General features: G+C 42.6%; 2 protein-coding genes across 3 annotated transcripts in view; one reads left to right on the forward strand and one right to left on the reverse strand.

Moving 5' to 3' along the window:
• Nucleotides 1-5,053: 5,053 nt before the first annotated feature.
• Nucleotides 5,054-14,712, reverse strand: PNO1 (partner of NOB1 homolog). Of its 2 annotated transcripts, XM_027966684.2 has the most exons (7): nt 14,445-14,712; nt 14,073-14,222; nt 11,820-11,903; nt 11,563-11,623; nt 11,206-11,323; nt 6,493-6,563; nt 5,054-5,604 (listed from the first exon to the last, which is right to left on the reverse strand). In XM_027966684.2, exons 1-7 carry the CDS (start codon nt 14,649-14,651, stop codon nt 5,537-5,539), a joined length of 759 nt encoding a protein of 252 aa, XP_027822485.1. In that variant the 5' UTR covers nt 14,652-14,712; the 3' UTR covers nt 5,054-5,536. The 2 variants fall into 2 exon arrangements, with proteins under 2 accessions (XP_027822485.1, XP_027822486.1); XM_027966685.2 differs by lacking the exon at nt 11,206-11,323.
• Nucleotides 14,713-15,075: 363 nt separating this feature from the next.
• Nucleotides 15,076-20,530, forward strand: part of DNAAF10 (dynein axonemal assembly factor 10) — a 31,195-nt gene continuing 25,740 nt past the window's right edge. The window contains exon 1 of the mRNA XM_027966686.3: nt 15,076-15,357. Coding sequence (XP_027822487.1) covers nt 15,175-15,357 — 183 coding nt within the window. The 5' untranslated portion in view covers nt 15,076-15,174. The remainder of the gene's footprint in view (nt 15,358-20,530) is intronic.

Here is a 20,530-nt window from a genome sequence, read left to right on the forward strand (position 1 = left end):
TTGAGTGTATCTGCAGTGGTCTTTAGGCTTCCCCAGCCATCGTGTGTGCGTGCGTGTGCTCAGATACACCTGACTCTTTCGCTACCCCATGGACTGTTTGCCCGCCCACCGGGCTCCTCTATCCATGGAATTTTCCAGGCAAGAGTACTGGAGTGGGTTGCCGTTTCATCCTCCAGGAGGATCTTCCTGACCCAGGGATCAAACCTGCTTCTCTTGCGTCTCGCACATTGGCAGGTGGATTCTATACCACTAGCACTGTTGGATGGGCTTTCTTCATTCTTTCAGATTTTTTAAAAAACTTCGGTGGGTTGATGTTTGATCTTTGACTATAAAAGAGTAAGTCTGCTTTGTCACTGGGTGGAAACAGGTCAGTGTGACCTGGAGAGCCCAGGCTGTCAGCCTTCCTCTACTTGCGGCCTCCCTGCCTCCTCTGTAGGCCTTTGCAGCCTCTTTCCCGACAAGGAATGCTGCTGAGGGGCTCGGCCGTCTCGCAGTTCAACAGGAACTCTGCTGGCCACCGTTCAAACACGCTAAGCCTGATTCTCCTTTTACCCCAGTCTTCTTCCATGACATTGAACCTCGTCTTATCTGATTCATGTTATATTTATCTTCCCTGGTTATTCAAATAACATGAATGAAAGCTCCCTAAGGGCAGGGATTTCTGTCCCTTGTTCACTGATAGACCTGATTGTCTAGATTCTGCCTAGCTCTTAGTGTTTACTCAATTAAGTACTTCATGAAGTAGGAAACACCTTTTTTCTACAGGTTGTGATACTAAGATTCTGTTGAGTACTTTGGTTACTCTTCATAAGCATTAGTATTGGGACTTTTATTCATTCAACAACTTTGTAGGGTTCCTAAGCCATGCCTGCACTATAATGAGCACTTGAGAGTCTTGCGACAGGTAAATGATGTACCTGGCCCAGATGAAATATAGGCTCTTGGTGTTTTATACCCAGAACACCTATATTGTCAGGCATGCACTAGTTACGAGATACTAAACACTGGGTTCCTGACTCTTCATGGGTTAGTTAAGCTAAAATCAGTAGGTAACATTTAAGCTCTAGGTCTCCCTTTCTTTCCTTAGTTCTGATGGTAGAAAAGATGACTTAAGTGAAACAGCAATCCACAGAATGGGAGAAAATACTTGTAAATCACATATCAGCCAAGAGATTGTTAGCTGGACTATGCAGAGTTACACTCAGAAACAAAGAACCTGATTAGAAGATGGGCAAATTACTTGGACACTTCTCCAGAGGAGGTAACATATAGCCAGTGCCACAAGAAAAGATGTTTAGTATCACTAGTCATTATGGAAATGCAAGTAAGAAGATACGACTTCATTAGAATTGCCATTAGCAAAATAAAGGTATTGGTAAGGATATGGAGTAGCTGGAATGCTTGTGCATTGCTGGTGTGGATATCAAATGGTGAAGTCACTGAGGAAAATGGTATAATGGTTGGTTCAAAAAAACAATTAACCGGGTGTGTTTAGTCGCTCAGTCATGTCTGACCTTGCGACCCCATGGACTGTAGCTTGCCAGGTTCCTCTGTCCAGGCAAGAATACTGGAGTGGTTTGCCATTCCCTTCTCCAGGGGATCTTTTCAATCCAGGGATTGAACCTGGTATGACCTGGCAATACTACTTCTAGATACTTAACCAAGAAGTTCTAGGGACCTGTAGAGGTATTTGTGCACCCACATTCATAGCCGTAGTAGTCACAATAGCCAAAACTTGAAAGCAACCAAAACATCAATGATGGATTGATAAGGAAAATGTGGAATATTATTCAGTTATAAAGGGAAGGAAATTTTGACACATGCTATGTAACATGGATGAACTTTGAAGACATGCTAAGATAAAAGAGCCAGTTCCCAAAGAACAAATACTATATTCTATTTATGCAAGTTCCTGGAGTCATCAAATTCATGAAGACAGAAGGTACAACTGGTTGCCAAGGGCTGGGAGGAGGTGAAAATAGTGAGTTGGGTGTTGAATGGGTACAATGTTAGATGAGGAAGATAAATGTTCTGGAAATGAAAGATGGTTGGAGGAGAATGAACTTAAATGTCACTGAGCTGTACAAATGGTTAATGGTGAATCATGTATAATTTACCACAGTTTAAAATTTAGAGTAGACAAGATGGTAGAAAAAGAATCTCGGTTTTTCTGGATGCTCTCCAGGACTTAGAAAGAAATGGTGTTCAAGCTCATCATATATGCCTTGAAACAATTCTTAGTCTTCAGAGATTCCCATATGTTCAAAAATCTCTCATTACACTAGCTCCCATTTTAAGCTAAGGCCCACTGCCACTTCAACCTCTCACTAACCCTGTTGGTTTAGTCACTTAAGGTGTGTCTGAGTCTTGAGACCCCATGAACTGTTTGCCTTTCCATGGGATTTCCCAGGCAAGAATACTAGAGTGGTTGCTCTTTCCTTCTCCGGGGGATCTTCCCTGACCCAGGGATCGAACCCACGTCTCCTGCATTGTGAGCAGATTTTTCCTGTTGAGCCGCCAGGGAAGCCCTTGGGCAGCATAAATCTGACAGCTAAGTGGATCAAAACAGTGAATCCTTGCTCTCCCGAACCTTGAGATTATTGGTGTCCCTGAATAACCCTAGTTTCTTTCACCAGATAAGTCATTGACACTTGTAGAATACAAGCATTTTACAAGGTATAGGATGGTTATGTTCATCATCACTGTATACTCAATGTTATCTAACATTAAGCATGCTGTCCCATGGCTCCGGAATCAGGGAGGTTACGTCTCTTCCCCAGGGCTCAGTGAACATAGCTTTCTTCTGTCAATAGGATGAGAACTGGAGTCCAAATCTTCTGGAACAACAGGAAGAAACACGAAGGTCTCTTCCCTTATCAGCCAGAGTAAGAAAACACTCCTAGCCAATGCAGCAGTTAATATGTTAATAAACTGTTACATGATGTTATCGGAAATTGTACTACATACTGAGAATTGAAAGATCAGAGGCTTTAGGGTGGAAGGCAGACACTTAATGGCAGGATAGCATGATAGATGCCACAGAAATATGGATCAGCATGGCTAAGGTTCTCAGCATTAGTCTCCAGGCCTTAGAGAATTTCAAGAAATGATTTGAACTACCAGATCAATTACCACTGTCACGTAGTTAAACTGATTACGCTTCTGTACGGTTCCATTCTAAGAATGGATAAGGTGGCGATGGTGGTGCAGAGGTAAAGAATCCGCCTGCCAGTGCAGGGGATGTGGATTGGGAAGAGGCCTTGGCAGAAAGTGAAGAACTAAAGAGCCTCTTGATGAAAGTGAAAGAGAGTGAAAAAGTTGGCTTAAAGCTCAACATTCAGAAAACTAAGATCATGGCATCCAGTCCTATCGCTTCATGGCAGATAGATGGGGAAACAGTGGCTGACTTTATTTATCTGGGCTGCAAAATCACTGTAGATGGTGATTGCAGCCATGAAATTAAAAGACATTCCTTGGAAGGAAAGTTATGACCAACCTAGACAGCATATTAAAAAGCAGAGACATTACTTTGCCAACAAAGGTCCATCTAGTCAAGGATATGGTTTGTTCAGTGGTCATGTAGGACGTGAGAGTTGGACTATAAAGAAAGCTGAGTGGTGAAGAATTGATGCTTTTGAACTGTGGTGTTGGAGAAGACTTGAGAATCCCTTGGACTGCGAGGAGATCCAACTAGTCCATCCTAAAGGAGATCAGTCCTGGGTGTTCATTGGAAGAACTGATGTTGAAGCTGAAACTCCAATACTTTGGCCACCTGATGCAAAGAGCTGACTCATTTGGGAAGACCCTGAGGCTGAGAAAGATTAAGGGCAGGAGGAGAAGGGGACAACAGAGGATGAGATGGTTGGATGGCATCACTGACTCAATGGACATGGGTTTGGGTGGACTCTGGGAGTTGGTGATGGACAGGGAGGTCTGGCGTACCTGTGGTTCATGGGGTCGACAAGAGTTGGACACCACTGAGTGACTGAACTGAACTGAACTTAGAGTAGGAAATAGCAACCTGCTCCAGTATTCTTGCCTGGAAAATTCCATGGACAGAGGCGTCTGGCGGGCTATAGTCCACGGGGTCACAGAGTCCAACACAACTGTGAGCACACACACCTCTAACATTTTGTTTCTCTTTTAAGTCCCAAGCAGTACTAATTCCCTATTGGGTGGGGATGCTTCATCAGGGAGAGGCTCAGCAGTATCCCAGATTTTAGCAACTGCCAGAGAAATACATTTGCTCTCTTGTTACTGATAATTCTATGTAAGAAAACTTAAAAAGGAAATGCAAATAATACCAAAAGATAACCAGTTTAGCATAGAGAACCTGTTTTCCCAATCAAAATTATGCTTTTTTAAAAAAAATTCAACATAGAATGTTTATGGTTACCGAGCAATGGTTCATTTCAGTCCAAGCGCTCTGAAAACTGTGGACCCATGCCTCAGAAAAGTACACACCCTCAGTGGTCAGACTTTTGTATCTGATTTCCTAGACAAGGCATGGCGAGTAGGCAAGTACATGCTGAAGCCTGTGCAGACTAACAAAGTGCCAACAAATTCCAACTTTCCGAAAAGTTAGGAGTAAAATGGTAGCATACACATACTCTCTCCATGCTGCTGTGCTGCCAAAGGACAAAAAAATATTGCTGGGACATTTCCAGCCACTTCCCACTGGATTTCCACTGTAATACTAAGTACATCTAATACCAATGCAGCGTACAGGCTAGTTTGGGACAGTGGCATATGTAACACATAGAACTCTTAATAGCAATACTTCACACTTGTTCTTACATGTACTTTCTAATTAGAGTTTAAAGTTTTGGTCAAGGGTTGTGGAGATAATATACAAGAGAATACTATCATCACAGTCACAATTTAATGAAGTGAGTTCATTAAAAAAAATGTGTAATATGAATCAAAGAACATGTAGGCAGATGCTTGTTAAAACAATCTATTACATTTGCAGAATATAGTAGTTTTCTTAGGGGTAAAAATTCTTTTATTACATTTCATCTTACTACTTAGAAGAAATATACCCAATACTTAGTAAGGTCTGACTGCTTTTATTGAACACTTATTTTTACAAACTGCAAAAATAGGTAAAAAGATTAGTCTTTATTTCATAGAGGATATTCAAACTGCTGTTTATGACCTGGATCTAAAATATTCACACACGACTCACTATTAAGGGTCATAATTCAGAGAGATTTTCTGAGATAATTCTTTTAATTACAACTGACAGAGAAGAAATGTTTATAAATTTAGAAAACATAAATTTATAAATAAACTCAGAAAATAAAGAACTGTTACTTAAAGTAAGAGGTTTCCCCCCCCAAATGAGAGGATTATAAACTACGCAAACCTGCTACATGTGATTTAAAATGGAAACAATGATAAATTATACTTAATGTGCTAGTATAATAATGGTACCCATGACTGAAAAGTTCTTCCTATGGTGTTGGGTGACCACGTGTAGAAGTAAAGTCTTTTTCTCTATAGAGGTCAAAGATTAAAAGTCCTTGATGTGAAATCAGAATCGGTCTGCCGCTCTGCTAGCCACAGCTCGAATATTGCCATAAACCTTTGATGGAGGATTTCCTGCAGGAGAAAATAAAAACGCTTATCTTCACAAATATATGTATAGATGCTACACAGACAACAGCCTGCAACACTGCCTAGAACTTTTTCCCACTGGATCCTCCTTAAATCAACAAAAGAGCTGTAAAGGAAGCCATACAAATACCCTCCCAAAACTTAAAATCCTAAGTGCCAAAGACACCAGGTTGTCAAAGTATTTCGAAAAGCAGCTGGTCCAGTCAGACCTGGGCATGCGTACTAAGTCACTTCAGTTGCGTCTGCCTCTGTGACTCCATGGGCTGTAGCCCCCCAGGCTCCTCTGTCCACGGGATTCTCCAGGCTAGAATACTGGAGTGCGCTACCATGTGCTCCTCCGGGGGATCCTTCACAGGGACTGAACCCGCATCTCTCCTATCTCTTGCACTGGAAGGCAGGTTCTTTACCACTAGCTCCACCGGGGAAGCCCCAGCCTTGGACACCAGAGTGAATTCCATGTGTTTCCGCAGCAAGTGCTATAGCCTGCATCTCTGACCACAGGTGACAGTACTTTGTGGTCTGAAGATGGGACCAAGTGGGTAATTAAAACAACTGATGCTAATCAGCAGCTCCCTTTCGGCTGAACCTAAAACACTGCCCACTGCTACTCTGGAAGGGGTCCCAGTGCGTCTCCTCAGGGGGACACAGCCATGATGTAAGCAACATGCTCCAATGAGCCCTTTCTCTTGGGCTCACAGATGGAATCCAAGCAAAAATATTCCAGCTTCCTCTCTGGGCCAATACTTGCCAACCCCCAAGAGTTTCTGCCTGCTACCTTTATCAACTGGGCCCTAAAGTGAGATGCAATGTGATCTGAGCTCCTAAATTCTCTATTCCTTTAGAGAAAACAGCAGAGGAAGAGACTGCGGTTACCCAGAATGAGGTTGCAAATGGCAGTTCTTGCCATCTTGATGTTTTGAAAAGAACCAAGGATGTGAACTTTCCTGCAAGAGATAAAGTGAGACAAGTTAGCCACAAAAAACATTTCCTTAACTAAGTCCCATGATCCAGAAACTCTGGAAAGATGACATGGATTTCTAAATAAAGGTGGTGGTGATGGCCCAACACTGTAAATATACTACCATTCACTCTGAAAGGAAGGATTTTATGGTAAGTGAATTAAAACATAAGTTCTTCAAGATTCTTGGTGAATAATGGCTTCCCTCCATTCAGTACTCTGCATACACTAGGGCTTTATATACATGTTCTCATCATTTAATCCTCACACAAACTTTATTAGATAGACGTTATTCCCACATTACAGATGAGAAAGAAGTTTGGGAGAACTCAAAACACCGGTCCAAGATGACACACTGGCAGAACTGAGATTAGATGCAAATTAGATGCATTAACTATACTTAGTTAAAATATATTTGGATTTCAAATGCAAATATTTCTAAAAATGATCTAAATTTCTTCATCACTGAGGATTATCCAGACCCCTTTTACTGTGCATTCCTTGCTGAATGGCTCCAATTAGACTGATATTATAGCATTTTACTTTTTGCTTCCCTGATGGCTCCCACGGTAAAGAGTCTGCCCGCAATGCAGAAGACCCGGGTTTGATTCCTGGGTCGGGAAAGTCCCCTGGAGAAGGAAAAGGCAATCCACTCCAGCACTCTGGCTTGGAAAATCCCATGGACGGAGGAGCCTGATAGGCTACAGTCCATGGGGTTGCAAAGAGTCGGACATGACTGAGCGACTTCACTTCACTTCATTTCACTTCAAAATATCAGTAAACTTAGGAAACTGAAGCCAAAATCTACAGGGGAAGAACCCTCTCCCAAAGCAGAACCCTCTTCACACCACAGGCTCAGACATTTCTGAAACTGGAGGAAAACTGAGGCTAAAAACAAGAGAACAAGTTAAAGTCAGTTCAAGATGATCCCCAGGTTTTCTTCCCCACTCTAGGCAACAGGCAACCATCCAACTACCCTTTCTTTTACTCCAGTAAAACTAAGGGCAAGCGGCTCACTGGAGAAGGCGAAAGACTTGGGGTCTCGACCAGGGGCACCAGGCACAGCAGAAGTAGGAAGACCATGACCAGAACGGAGGCAATGTCATGTGAACATCCGCACAGTGAAAGACAGCTGGCTTCCAGACATTTGTCAGCAGAAGGACTAGAGAATACGTCTCAGGGGAAACTGGCCTCAATGGGAAAGACTAAAGATACTGACATCAGGGCTTCCCCAAAGGAACAGCCTGGCAATCACCCAAGTGAAGCCCAACAGTCCACCAGTCTCTCCCACCCCCACCCCCAAGCACCCCGAGCCCAGGGTTTCTAGTCTACTCTTTATGGTCCCACTTTTACACAGAACACTCTCACTATAAGGAATCAGAACCCGAGGAAAGCATCTAATACAAAGAGTAGGCGGCGTGACCAGCAGGCGAAGAAAGCGGTACAGAAACTTCTGCAGGGAGAAAAGAAAAACAGAACTAGTTCGATGAGAAAAGCAGTTTTCACTCACTCATGAATCAAGGTCAGGATATTAAGAAAACTGAAGACAAAGATTAGAAGATGAAGTTACTAGAAGCAGCTCTGAATGAACATCATTTACAACAAAGTGGAAGACATCTTCAAAACCAGGTCTCACCAAATGTCCTTCCTATGCTAAGCCAGCTCCAGGACCATCTGTGGCACCAAAACAAAGCAGGACAAAGAATCCAAGAACCGAGGGGCTCAAACACCAAAGGCACCAAAGGGCACTGGGGAAAGAAGCCAGGATGGCAGCTGTGGGCCAGGTAGAAGGGAACAGTGCTTTGGGAACAGAAACCTCCAGCAGAGACTTCAAAAATGTCTGATATGTCTGAGCCCACCAAGAGGAGATACAGGTATAGCGTTCTAGTCACTGCAACACTGAGGAGGCACAGAGACACATTAAGCATGACTTCTTCATGTGACAGCAAAGGGGCAAAGGACAGATGAGCCCACTATACTATCTGGCTCAGCTGGTAGTACTCCAGTACCAATGCATACTCAGACAACACTGAGCGGGAACTGAGCAAAACCCAGAGTACAGGGAGGCGAGCAAACGCCTGCTGAAAGGCTGACTGAGGGTGGAGGGGGAGGCGGGGGACGAAACAGTACAAGTCTTCCTCTTTCACAGGAGAAAATCAACAGTGAATCTGAAAAAAAGAAAAATGAAGCTGGTATATAGAGATATTTGGAGATACAGAGATAAATAACGTTTAAAATTTAGCTAGAAGAGCTCAGTTTGAAGACTTGAAATTTCCTCCCTCGGAGGTGGAAATGGAAGTAGACAGTGGCAAGTTTAAGCATGTGTATATATAACTTTGACAAAAATAAAACTGTAAAAGTCAGGCACGAAAGATGAGGAAATAGAGAAGCAAAAACACATACAGGGTGAGTAGTTTAGCTACTAAAACAAAGCTTCAGGGCAGTAGTTGGAATGGGATGTATATAGGTCTCCAGAACATAGGCAGTACTCTTTCCCATTCGATATACTGAATGTATCTGGAACAAATGGATGTTAGTTTTATATCGTGTTCACATTCTACTCTGCCAGGTTTTCAGCAACTCATCAAAAAGAACATTTACGGGTGCATAGCAGTCCATCTTATTACTATGTCATAATTAACATGAGTTGCCGAACACATGCATTTCCAATTAGCCTACCTACAGTAAAAACTGCAGGACAGTATATCTCTTTGCTGGTACTTGGCACTTGAAAAAAACCTACTGCTAACCACCAACAAACCGGAGAAACTTGAACCCACATGCTATCTAAAAACAGTCATGCACTAAAGACTACATACTGGGTATTTTTAACCTACATGAATTGCAAGAAAAGGCAAAACCCTAGTGACAGGAAGGAGATGAGCGACGGCCTGGGAATCGGGAGGGGTTGCAAAGATGCACAGGGAAGTTTTGGGGTGACACAGCTGAGTGTGGAGGGATCACAGGACTATATAGACTATTTGCCAGAATCTCACTAAATTACACCTAAAACAGGTGACTTTATCTGAATGAAAATCATACTGTAATACAGCTATTTAAAAAATGAATTTGACAAGGAAATTTTAAGCCAAGCCTTAGAAATAATACTTGGTGGTGGTTTGTCTCTAAGTTGTGTCTGACTCTTGGACCCCATGGACTAGCCTGCCAGGCTCCTGTCCATGTGATTCTCCAGGCAAGAATACTGGAGTGGGTTGTCATTTCCTTCTCCAGGGGATCTTCCCGGCCCAGGAAGCAAACCCAGGTCTCCTGCATTGTAGGCAAATTCTTTACTAAGTAAGTTATGAGGGAAGCTTTTATAAATTATAAACTTAATATTATGTCCTAACAATAATTAGAATTACAGCAAATCAGTTACATTTTAAAACTTCTAAATTAAAAAACTATTAGGACTGTATATGATATTTTAAAGTATAGTACACACTTCAAAATTACTGAAATTTCTAGTTCAAGAGAGCTTTTCCCATGACTCTGGAGCCCCATCTCCAGGCTCAAGTCGTGAAACGTCAACACTGTAACACACTTACCTTCAGGTAAACAGGGCCACCAATGCAGTGTTAACAGTTTTCTACTTAAGTATAAAAAATAGTCTAAAATTTAGATTTGAAAATAATAGTGAGCCCCTCAGCTCAGAGCAAAGATGAGATGACTTTAAATAAAATTATTTCTGGATTTAGTAGCAGGCAGATCCCTCCTCTTCACAGTCAACTGCTTCGTTTCCCAACTTCTCGGCACTGTATAATCTCTGCGCCATCTGCCAGTAACCCCAAGCTGGTAAAGGGGCGGCTTCATCCGCAGGCAGAGAAGGGTAATCCCAGCTTCACTTCCTGCACCCTTATTTTAAGCCCATATCATCTTACTGATGTTCATATATAACTGCTCTGTAGTTTTCCCAACAATGTGCAACACTCATCTTCCCTTTATGAAAGGCCTTTATATATTCGTGCATGCACATGTGTATATATACATTTATGTTTTTATTTTTTTATTGAAGGATAATTGCTATATAGAATTTTGTTGTTTTCTGTCAAACCTCAACATCAGTCAGCCATAGGTATACATATATCTCCTCCTTTTTGAACCTCCCTCCCATTTGCCTCCCCATCCCACCCCTCTAGGTTGATACAGAGCCCCTGTTAGAGTCTCCTGAGCCATACAGCAAATTCCCACTGACTATCTATTTTACACATGGTAATGTAAGTTTCCATGTTACTCTTTCCATACATCTCACCTTGTCCTCCCCTCTCCCCACGTCCATAAGCCTATTCTCTTTTTAAAGTAAAGACTCATAATGGCACTGAACCCGCATACTTCTTGCTCTCCTCTGCTGATTTAATCGGCTCCCGTGATACTATTTAAATATTCCCGTCATGTAATTTAACAGTGATTCTCAACATTTCCTTCATTGCAAACTGAGAAAAAAGCTATAATATCTAAGATTTTTCTCAACTAAATCTGCTCTCAGTGTAGCTAACTGTTCAGCCAAAAGCATATCCTCACAAAGATTTAGAAGTTACGTCATGCATAAATACAATCTAAATCACTTCTTGAAACCATCAAAAGACCAAATGTAAATTATGACAATAGTTTTCTCAAGACTACATACTTACACATCAGCTAAAACTATCCGTGTCCGGGTCACGTTCTCGATGGTGAATTTGGTTTTTCCTCCTTTGCCAGCAATTCTGCCTATTGCCCTGGACAGGTGGTCTCCCTTTAAAGGTTTAACTAAATGAGAAAAGCAAGACCTCAGGAAGGAAGCCATTCCAGCATTACCCACTTCCACAGGAGTTTAATCATTAGCCAAATTTCCCTCCTAAAAGACACAAAACATGCATTTTTTTAAAAGCTGCTAAGAATACGGCTCAACTGATGCTACCGGAAAGCTGAGAGTCATGCAGAATACAAAGTCAGCAGTAAGAAAGTACCATCCAGGAATTCATACAAAAAGACCACCATACACTCACCATCTGTAATTTCAAAGGACTCTAGAAAGAGGTCATCCAGTCTAATAAGGGCAAGTGCATCCTACAATACAGAAATACATACTGTGAAGTGCTTCCATTCAAGTACCTGTGTGAGTGAGTGAGTGTTAAGCTAACTCATAAATTGTAAAACTAGAACACTCAAATTAAAAAACAAACAAAAAATGCCCAAATCTATCACAACATTCATGTGGAGTGTTTTCTGAGCTCCCCATTTCAGCTATCATGAAATCACTCACCTCCACCTGAAACCCAAGAATGAAGGCTTTCACAAAATCAGCTGCTTTTGTCAGAGCGCTAACATCTTTAGTTTCTTTACAAGTCTGTTTAAAAAAAAAAAAAAGGTGGGGTAAGAGGCACAAATTATAGCTGGAAATGAAAACGGCAACATTCTAGCAAACTACTAGGACTGACCTTTCCCATTACTGTAATTTCCTTCACCATCACCCTTCCCAATAAATTCTCTGTGACCCAGTTTTTGGTGAGGTAAGTACTGTGTTTAGTTTTCAAAACAAAACTTTGCTAGCTCCAGGGTTGGGCAGTTCCCCTTCAAATACTGTCAAAAGACCGACTGGACTCCATGGCTGATCTGACTCTGGAGCTACTGGCAAGATTCCTCCACTCACTCCCATTCTGAAGTACCTCCATCCTCAGTTCATTTCCATCCAAGCTGGTCCTCTTCAGTGCCATCTCCCTGGGAGTCCAGGTCTAACCTCCCGACTTCAACCACCATTCCTGTGCTGATGTTGCCTTCCCAAAGCAACAACTCTAGTACTAACTACCAAGAACGGTTTAGGCAATGATCCTGCCCTCAAAGATTTTATTTGATAATCACAGAAATAGGTGCTCTTCATAAAATGCCCACCCCTGTAAATGACACGAACTGCAAAGATGCTTGACAACACTATAACTCTGATCTTCTTGTCAACCTAAATTTAAGCAAGATAAATACTTTTACATTAGAGGAAACTCAAGCACCATAATGAAAAAGTAAAATCTGAACCCGGATCTGATTCCAAAACCATGAGTTCTCTTCCACACAGACTCACAGTTGAGTCGAGGAGGCTGTGTTTGTATTTGGCAACTTTGAAACCATGCAGGGTTGTGTAACAGCACATTTAAAACTACAGATCCCAGTCCCAATTCCATATGTGACCTTAGGCACGTCTCATGAATGCTCTAAGTCTTAAGTTTTCTCATCTGTAAAATAAATTGGAACAGAAGAGCCTGAGAGGTCCCTACCAGCACTGATGACTTTGCCCAAGATACTCCTTGGCCAGTTTCCTCACATCTATTAGATGGGGTATGTTATCTACCTCACAGGGCTGTTCTCAAGACCAAAATGATGTAATGCCTGCCAAAGCGCCACTCTGTGTCTGGTACAGAGCAATATCAACAAACATCAGAGGAGTCCAAACTGATGGTGCTGCAATACATAATCAAGAGACTCTGACAACTTCTTTATTAAGCCTTTTATCAGTCAGCAAAACATAAGTTTAAGCCCTGAAGACTAGACTGAAAAAAATGGACTGGCAGTAAAGGAGAAAGAACTTGAGCTAGATTCTGAAAGATGATGAAACTGAAGTAGGAAGGAAAAGGAAGTAGGGAGGACAAGGTCTTCACAGAGCATAAGGAGGGACAAGAAAAATGTTCAAAGCAATGGTAAGAGGACTTGGGAATGAGATTCCTAATTTAAAGTCAAATTCAAATATTTTTATCTTTCAGAGATACTGTAGATATCAAGATATCAATAAAAGAAGTGTGGTCTGGGAAAATTAATCTGGCTCTGGCAAGAAGGATGGAGAAGCGAAATGAGATTTAAAGATATTAAAGAAAGCAAACTTATAAGCAAACAAGTTCTGGCAGAAAACCATAAAAACCTAAATGAAACTGACAGTGAGAACAAGGAGAAATTCTGTCAAGTTCTGTATTTTAAACTCTGCCAACTATTTAGGACAGTGCCTCTCTGCTTTGCTCCATTATTCTAACCCCTCAACAGAAATAAGTCTATAACAACCCTGATAATGAATCCTTAAAATGGAAGATATAATTAATTTTGGTCACTGATTCGAATGCACAATTGGAATCCACAGGAAAAAAAACCCCATCTATTAATTTTAATTGTCCACCTCCTAGACTGACATCATGGAATGAATAAACAAATATTTTTACGTAATTTACACTTACTCTCAAAACTTATTTTTTCCTAAAAAGTAACACTAAAATATAGTATCTGTACTACAGCAAGTACTTCGGCTGCTCATTTACATACTTCTATTGACGATAACCTCTTTATTAACCCTTTAATCAATCAACACAGAACACTTTAAAATGTGCTGAAACGCAGCTGGTAGTTTAGTTTAGTTTCAGGTCAAACTGGAAGAAACTCATTCAACAAGGTAAGTCCCACTAAGAATTCCTAGAAAGTCTGTTCTTTCTTCCTAGGACAGAAAAACCTCGGCATATTTTAAAGTGGTTAATAGTCTCCTTACTCTGATTTCAACATTCCTCGATTTCAAGTTAAAGCGTATCTGAAGTCCCAAATGCTCCACAATAGGAGTAAATATCTTCAGCCAGTTCTCTTTTAGTGGCGTGTATCTGTTAGCTGGGACTGGAATTTTCCTGGTTTCTTCTTTCCCATTCTACGACAAAAGAAAACACAACTCAGCAGTTGTTTAAAGGAATGAGGGTGAAGTTGTAACGACAACTGATCCTCAAAAAGCCTCCTTTAATTGGACAGATTAAACACCAGGAGAGTCGCCGCTCTGAGCTTCACTCCAGAAAAAGCGTCATCACCCAGAGGCCACCGGGCCGACCCGTCTCTGGCCCCAGCCCCGTTCCTGTTCCTCGGTCCCAGCCAGTACCAGGAACCCGTCCCCGGAGAGGGGCGGGAAGACGGGCCTCTTAGCGGGTCGAGCTTCCTCGGTGTCCATGCAGGTCGCGTCGCCTCCCTCCTCCGGCGTGGACGGCTGCTCAGCCTGCCGTTTCTTCGCCCGCCGGCCACCTTTGCGGGTGACCTGACTGAAGCCGTCCTCGGCCAACGGGCTCTGTGCCTCCATCACGCTTTCCATTCTCCAGAGCCTCCAGCCCCAACCTCAGCTTCCAGCTTCAACACGTGCGAGGCTGTACCGCGCAGGCGCGCCTCACAGGCCCCCAACCTCCGCCAACCAGCCCCAGGGCTCCGCCCTCTTTCCTAAGACGTCCCATGCGGGGGACCTAAAGCGGGAGTTTCTGCGTGTTTGTTGGTGAGGAGGGAGGGCTGTCCTAAAATATGCCTGATTCTTAGGTTCGCCCTCTGCCCACACCTCTCGCAGTCAGCGCGCTTTATAACCCATAATCTGTATCTGTACGAAAGGCACTAGGTAAAGCCATAACAAGTTTGTGTTGTTGGGGAAGGAAACTCTTGTGGGCCTGCACTAGAGCATCCGGCATTATCTGAGAAACCTAAAACTGCTTGTTAGGTTTCTAGGGGCGCCTACGGCAGGCGGGAGGGACAAACTATCCGTAACGTTTGGACTCTGGTTTCCAGGTTTGTTTCGTCAGGGTTTGTTGGCTGTGTCCCGCTTGGCGGAGGCGAAATCTCTCGGCTGGACCATGTCGGCCTTTGAGAAGCCTCAGATCATCTCGCATATCCAGAAGAGCCTCAATTACACGGTGTTTGACTGTAAGTGGATGCCCTGCAGCGCCAAATTTGTGACCATGGGCAACTTCGCACGGGGCACCGGCGTCATTCAGCTGTACGAGATCCAGCAAGGGGACCTAAAGCTGCTGCGGGAGGTGGGTGCCGGGTCGAGACCTCCCAGTTCCAAAATCTGGGACTGCTCCTGGAGGGGAGTGCGGATCTTGGGGGCGGGAGTTCTGCGTTCCTTTTTGCCAAAGCCTTTGTCCAGCGTCCCCCCAAAGCGGTGCTGAAACTGCGCGGGAGTAGCGAATCTGACCGCAGACTGAGGAATAATTCCGACGTAAAACGCTTTCGTTCGAGACCTGAATTCTCATCGGGCTAATTCATTCCTGCTTTGCTGGTCCCTTCCTCCAGCCATCCCCACCCTTCTCCCAGTCCAGTGCGAGGTCCCTGGAGGTGACGTTATAACTTCACGTTTAAATTCGAGGCGTTTCTGGGCAGTGCGCATTTGTTTGTGGAGAGTCTTTTTTTCTTTTTATTTTTTGAATGTTATTTTTAATATAAATTTATTTATTTTAATTAGAGGCTAATTACTTTACAATATTGTATTGGTTTTGCCATACATCAACATGAATCCGCCACGGGTGTACACGTGTTCCCCATCCTGAACCCCCCTCCCACCTCCCTCCCCGTACCATCCCTCTCGGTCATCCCAGTGCACTAGCCCCAAGCATCCTGTATCATGCATGGAACCTGGACTGGCGATTCGTTTCATATATGATATTATACATCTTTCAATGCCATTCTCCCAAATCATCCCACCCTCTCCCTCTCCCACAGAGTCCAAAAGACTGTTCTATACATCTGTGTCTCTTGCTGTCTCGCATACAGAGTTATCGTTACCATCTTTCTAAATTCCATATATATGCGTTAGTATACTGTATTGATGTTTTTCTTTCCGGCTTACTTCACTGTGTATAATAGGCTCCAGTTTCATCCACCTTATCAGAACTGATTCAAATGTATTCTTTTTAATGGCTGAGTAATACTCCATTGTGTATATGTACCACAGCTTTCTTATCCATTCATCTGCTGATGGACATCTAGGTTGCTTCCATGTCCTGGCTATTATAAACAGTGCTGCGATGAACATTGGGGTACACGTGTCTCTTTCAATTCTGGTTTCCTCGGTGTGTATGCCCAGCAGTGGGATTGCTGGGTCATAAGGCAGTTCTTGGAGAAGGCAGTGGCACCCCGCTCCAGTACTCTTGCCTGGAAAATCCCATGGGTGGAGAAGCCTGGAAGGCTGCAGTCCATGGGGTCGAGAAGTGTGGGACACAACTGAGCGACTTCCCTTTCACTTTTCACTTTCATGCATTGGAGAAGGAAATGGCAACCCACTCCAGTGTTCTTGCCTGGAGAATCCCAGGGATGGGGGAGCCTGGTGGGCTTCCATCTATGGGGTCACACAGAGTTGGACACGACTGAAGCGACTTAGCAGTACCAGAAGGCAGTTCTATTTCCAGTTTTTTAAGGAATCTCCACACTGTTCTCCATAGTGGCTGTACTAGTTTGCATTCCCACCAACAGTGTAAGAGGGTTCCCTTTTCTCCACACCTTCTCCAGCATTTATTGCTTATAGACTTTTGGATCGCAGCCATTCTGACTGGCGTGAAATGGTACCTCATTGTGGTTTTGATTTACATTTCTCTGATAATGAGTGATGTTGAGCATCTTTTCATGTGTTTGTTAGCCATCTGTATGTCTTCTTTGGAAAAATGTCTGTTTAGTTCTTTGGCCCATTTTTTGATTGGGTCGTTTATTTTTCTGGAATTGAGCTGCAAGAGTTGCTTGTATATTTTTGAGATTAGTTCTTTATCTGTGGAGAGTCTTTTAATGGGTCCAAGATAGTAAAATACTTGGTCATACAAGCAGAGCCAAAGCAGGCACTAGGATGCCTACTATGTAATTGGAGGAGACAATCCAAAACAATTATTCTTTCAACAAGTGTCAGTTGATTGCCTGGTATTCTCCAGCTAGTAAATGACAGACAATGTCCCTGATTACTATGGAGTTTTTTTTTCCTAGTGGGAGAGAGAATCAATTAAATAATCAAACTAACAATACATAAAACACAAACTGAGATGAATTCTCTAATGTAAAGGCACATGGTTCTATGAGAGTAAAAACAAAACCAGAAAACCAGATTTGCATTGAGTAAAAGCTAAGTAGGTCAAATTAGGAGTTGAGATTTCCAAGAGGAAACAGCTCAGCAATGAGGGAGAGAGATTATCTCCTTTTGGAACAAAACAGCAGAGAGGAGGCCTTGCAAATGCTGTAGATCATTTAAAAGATTTGTGCCTGTTTTTGTAAGAAAAATGGGACTTCAGTGAAGGGCTTTATGCAGGGTGTGGCAAGGTTAGGTTTACAAGTTTTGTAAAGATTACACTAATGGAAGAATTGGAGAATAAGGATATTAACTAACATTTTTATATCTGTTTACTAGTTTTTAAATGCCTTTAGAGCACTCCAGGACTCTTGCCTGGAAAATCCCATGGACGGAGGAGCCTGGTAGGCTGCAGTCCATGGGGTCGCTGGGAGTCGGACACGACTGAGTGACTTCATTTTCACTTTTCACTTTCATGCATTGGAGAAGGAAATGGCAACCCACTCCAGTGTTCTTGCCTGGAGAATCCCAGGGACAGGGGAATCTGTTGGGCTGCCGTCTGTGGGGTCGCACAGAGTCGGACACGACTGAAGTGATTTAGCAGCAGCAGCAGCAGCAAAAAAAAAAAAAAAAAGATCAGTTATACTCAGATGTTAGCACTGTCATAGACTACAGGGAAGTTTGTAACTCCAGGGACCAAAAACTATGGAGAGAATCTGCTTGGAGGAGTTAGGGCCTCAACTGATAGGCAAAGGATGCATACACTTTCTCTAGGAAAGCTTAGATTAGAAAGTATGTAAGGCCTCATCCCATTTTAAATTTCTATAAATGCTACTTTTCTTGTTCAGATTGTCTTTGCTGGCCAGGCAGGCACTCTGCTCCTAAGCAAGGCATGTTCTTTCCTACCTTTCCTTATGTTTTTCATCATTTAGCCCCTAGTCACCTGTTGCTATTCTAAGATCCAGTTCAGATTATTTGACTATTGACATCTCATTCCTGATCCCCACATAAAGTAACTTTTCTTTATTGCTTTCCTATGGTACATAAGTACCATTATTATCTGTGCTAGAAATATATCCTTCTGTCCCATGTATCTCTAATTAGATTATAAACTCCCAGAGAGTAAGGACAGATCTTTCTTTAGTGTGGTATAAAAGGAGCAGCCACTCAATAAGTGACTTGTTAAAAGAATGAGTGAATTTATGTCTGTAAAAGAATATAACTTGGAACATTTAAATATTGACTTATTAATCACTAATTGATTGAGGCCAGGAGTTTGAACACGTAGGAAACATTGAAATTGGAGAAAGAAAATGGTGAACTATTAGGAATAAATACTAGTCAAAACTCAACCAGAGTTGAGTTTTGTGACATGTTTTTAGTAGGGCTTTATGACTTGTGTACATTTCATGAATACACTTATTTTGTAAAGAGAAATTGTGTTCTTTGTCTCTTCTAGAATTCTGGAAGAGTCTAGCAGTATTTTTTTTTGAATAATTTTGCTTTTTAACTAAAGTAATGTATGTTCATGATAGAATATACCAAAAATATAGATAGGGAAAAGAAGTGAATTGATGTCACCCACCTCGACACTAGGAGTATCCACTTTTTATATCTTCACCTGTATCCTTTGAGTCTTCTCTTTCTCTACCATAAATTTTCCATTGAGAACCTATCATTTCAAGGTACTATGATAAAGAAGGACCAAAGTTATTTGAAAGACGAGTCCTTCCTCCTAAACAACCTACTGCCTAAAGTGAGGGTAAAACAAATGCACAAACAGATTTAAGAGCTTACATTGTATTTGGCTGTGATGATGCCGTGGAAAAGAATATAGGTTAAGGACAGTCCCAGTGATTCTCAGCTCTTACTGTGCTCCAGGAGCATCTGAATGTGTATCATTACTGTTGTTTTGGGTGTACTTGGGTGTACGTGTTTTAAAATATTCATGCCTTGGTTCCACCCCTGGAAACTGATGCACTGGGACTCTTTCTTGCCTCTAGACGAGTTTGAGTCCCAGAGGTCAGTATCTTTTAAACTTCCAACAGATGATTCTAATGAGTAGTAGGGTTGACTGTCTTCATTGTTTAGTCACTAAGTTGTGTCTTATCCTTTTGCGACTCCATGAACTGCAGCCTGCCAGGCTCCTTCTGTCCATGGGGTTTCCCAGGCAAAAATACTGGAGTGAATTGCCATTTCCTCCTCCAGGGGCTCTTTCTCACCCAGGGATCAAACCTGAGCTTCCTGCATTGGCAGGCAGGTTCTTTACCACTGAGCCGCTTAGGTACCTTTCAGTTCAGTTCAGTTCAGTTCAGTCGCTCAGTCGTGTCCGACTCTTTGCAACCCCATGAACCGCAGCACGCCAGGCCTCCCTGTCCATCACCATCTCCCGGAGTTCACTCAGACTCATGTCCATCGAGTCCGTGATGCCATCCAGCCATCTCATCCTGGGTCGTCCCCTTCTCCTCCTGCCCCCAATCTCTCCCAGCATCAGGGTCTTTTCCAATGAGTCAACTCTTCACATGAGGTGGCCAAAGTACTGGAGCTTCAGCTTTAGCATCATTCCTTCCAAAGAAATCCCAGGGCTGATCTCCTTCAGAATGGACTGGTTAGATCTCCTTGCTGTCCAAGGGACCCTCAAGAGTCTTCTCCAAACCACAGTTCAAATGCATCAATTTGTCAACGCTCAGCGTTCTTCACAGTCCAACTCTCACATCCATACATGACCACAGGAAAAACCATAGCCTTGACTAGACGGACCTTAGTTGGCAAAGTAATGTCTCTGCTTTTGAATATACTATCTAGGTTGGTCATAACTTTTCTTCCAAGGAGTAAGCGTCTTTTAATTTCATGGCTGCAGTCACCATCTGCAGTGATTTTGGAGCCCAAAAAAATAAAGTCTGACACTGTTTCCACTGTTTCTCCATCTGTTTCCCATGAAGTGATGGGACCAGATGCCATGCTCTTCGTTTTCTGAATGTTGAGCTTTAAGCCAACTTTTTCACTCTCCTCTTTCACTTTCATCAAGAGGCTTTTAGCTCCTCTTCACTTTCTGCCATAAGGGTGGTGTCATCTGTGTATCTGAGGTTATTGATATTTCTCCTGGCAATCTTGATTCCAGCTTGTGTTTCTTCCAGTCCAGCGTTTCTCATGATGTATTC

The sequence above is a fragment of the Ovis aries genome, chromosome 3 (genome assembly GCF_016772045.2).
Source record: "Ovis aries strain OAR_USU_Benz2616 breed Rambouillet chromosome 3, ARS-UI_Ramb_v3.0, whole genome shotgun sequence".
Lineage (NCBI taxonomy): Eukaryota > Metazoa > Chordata > Mammalia > Artiodactyla > Bovidae > Ovis > Ovis aries.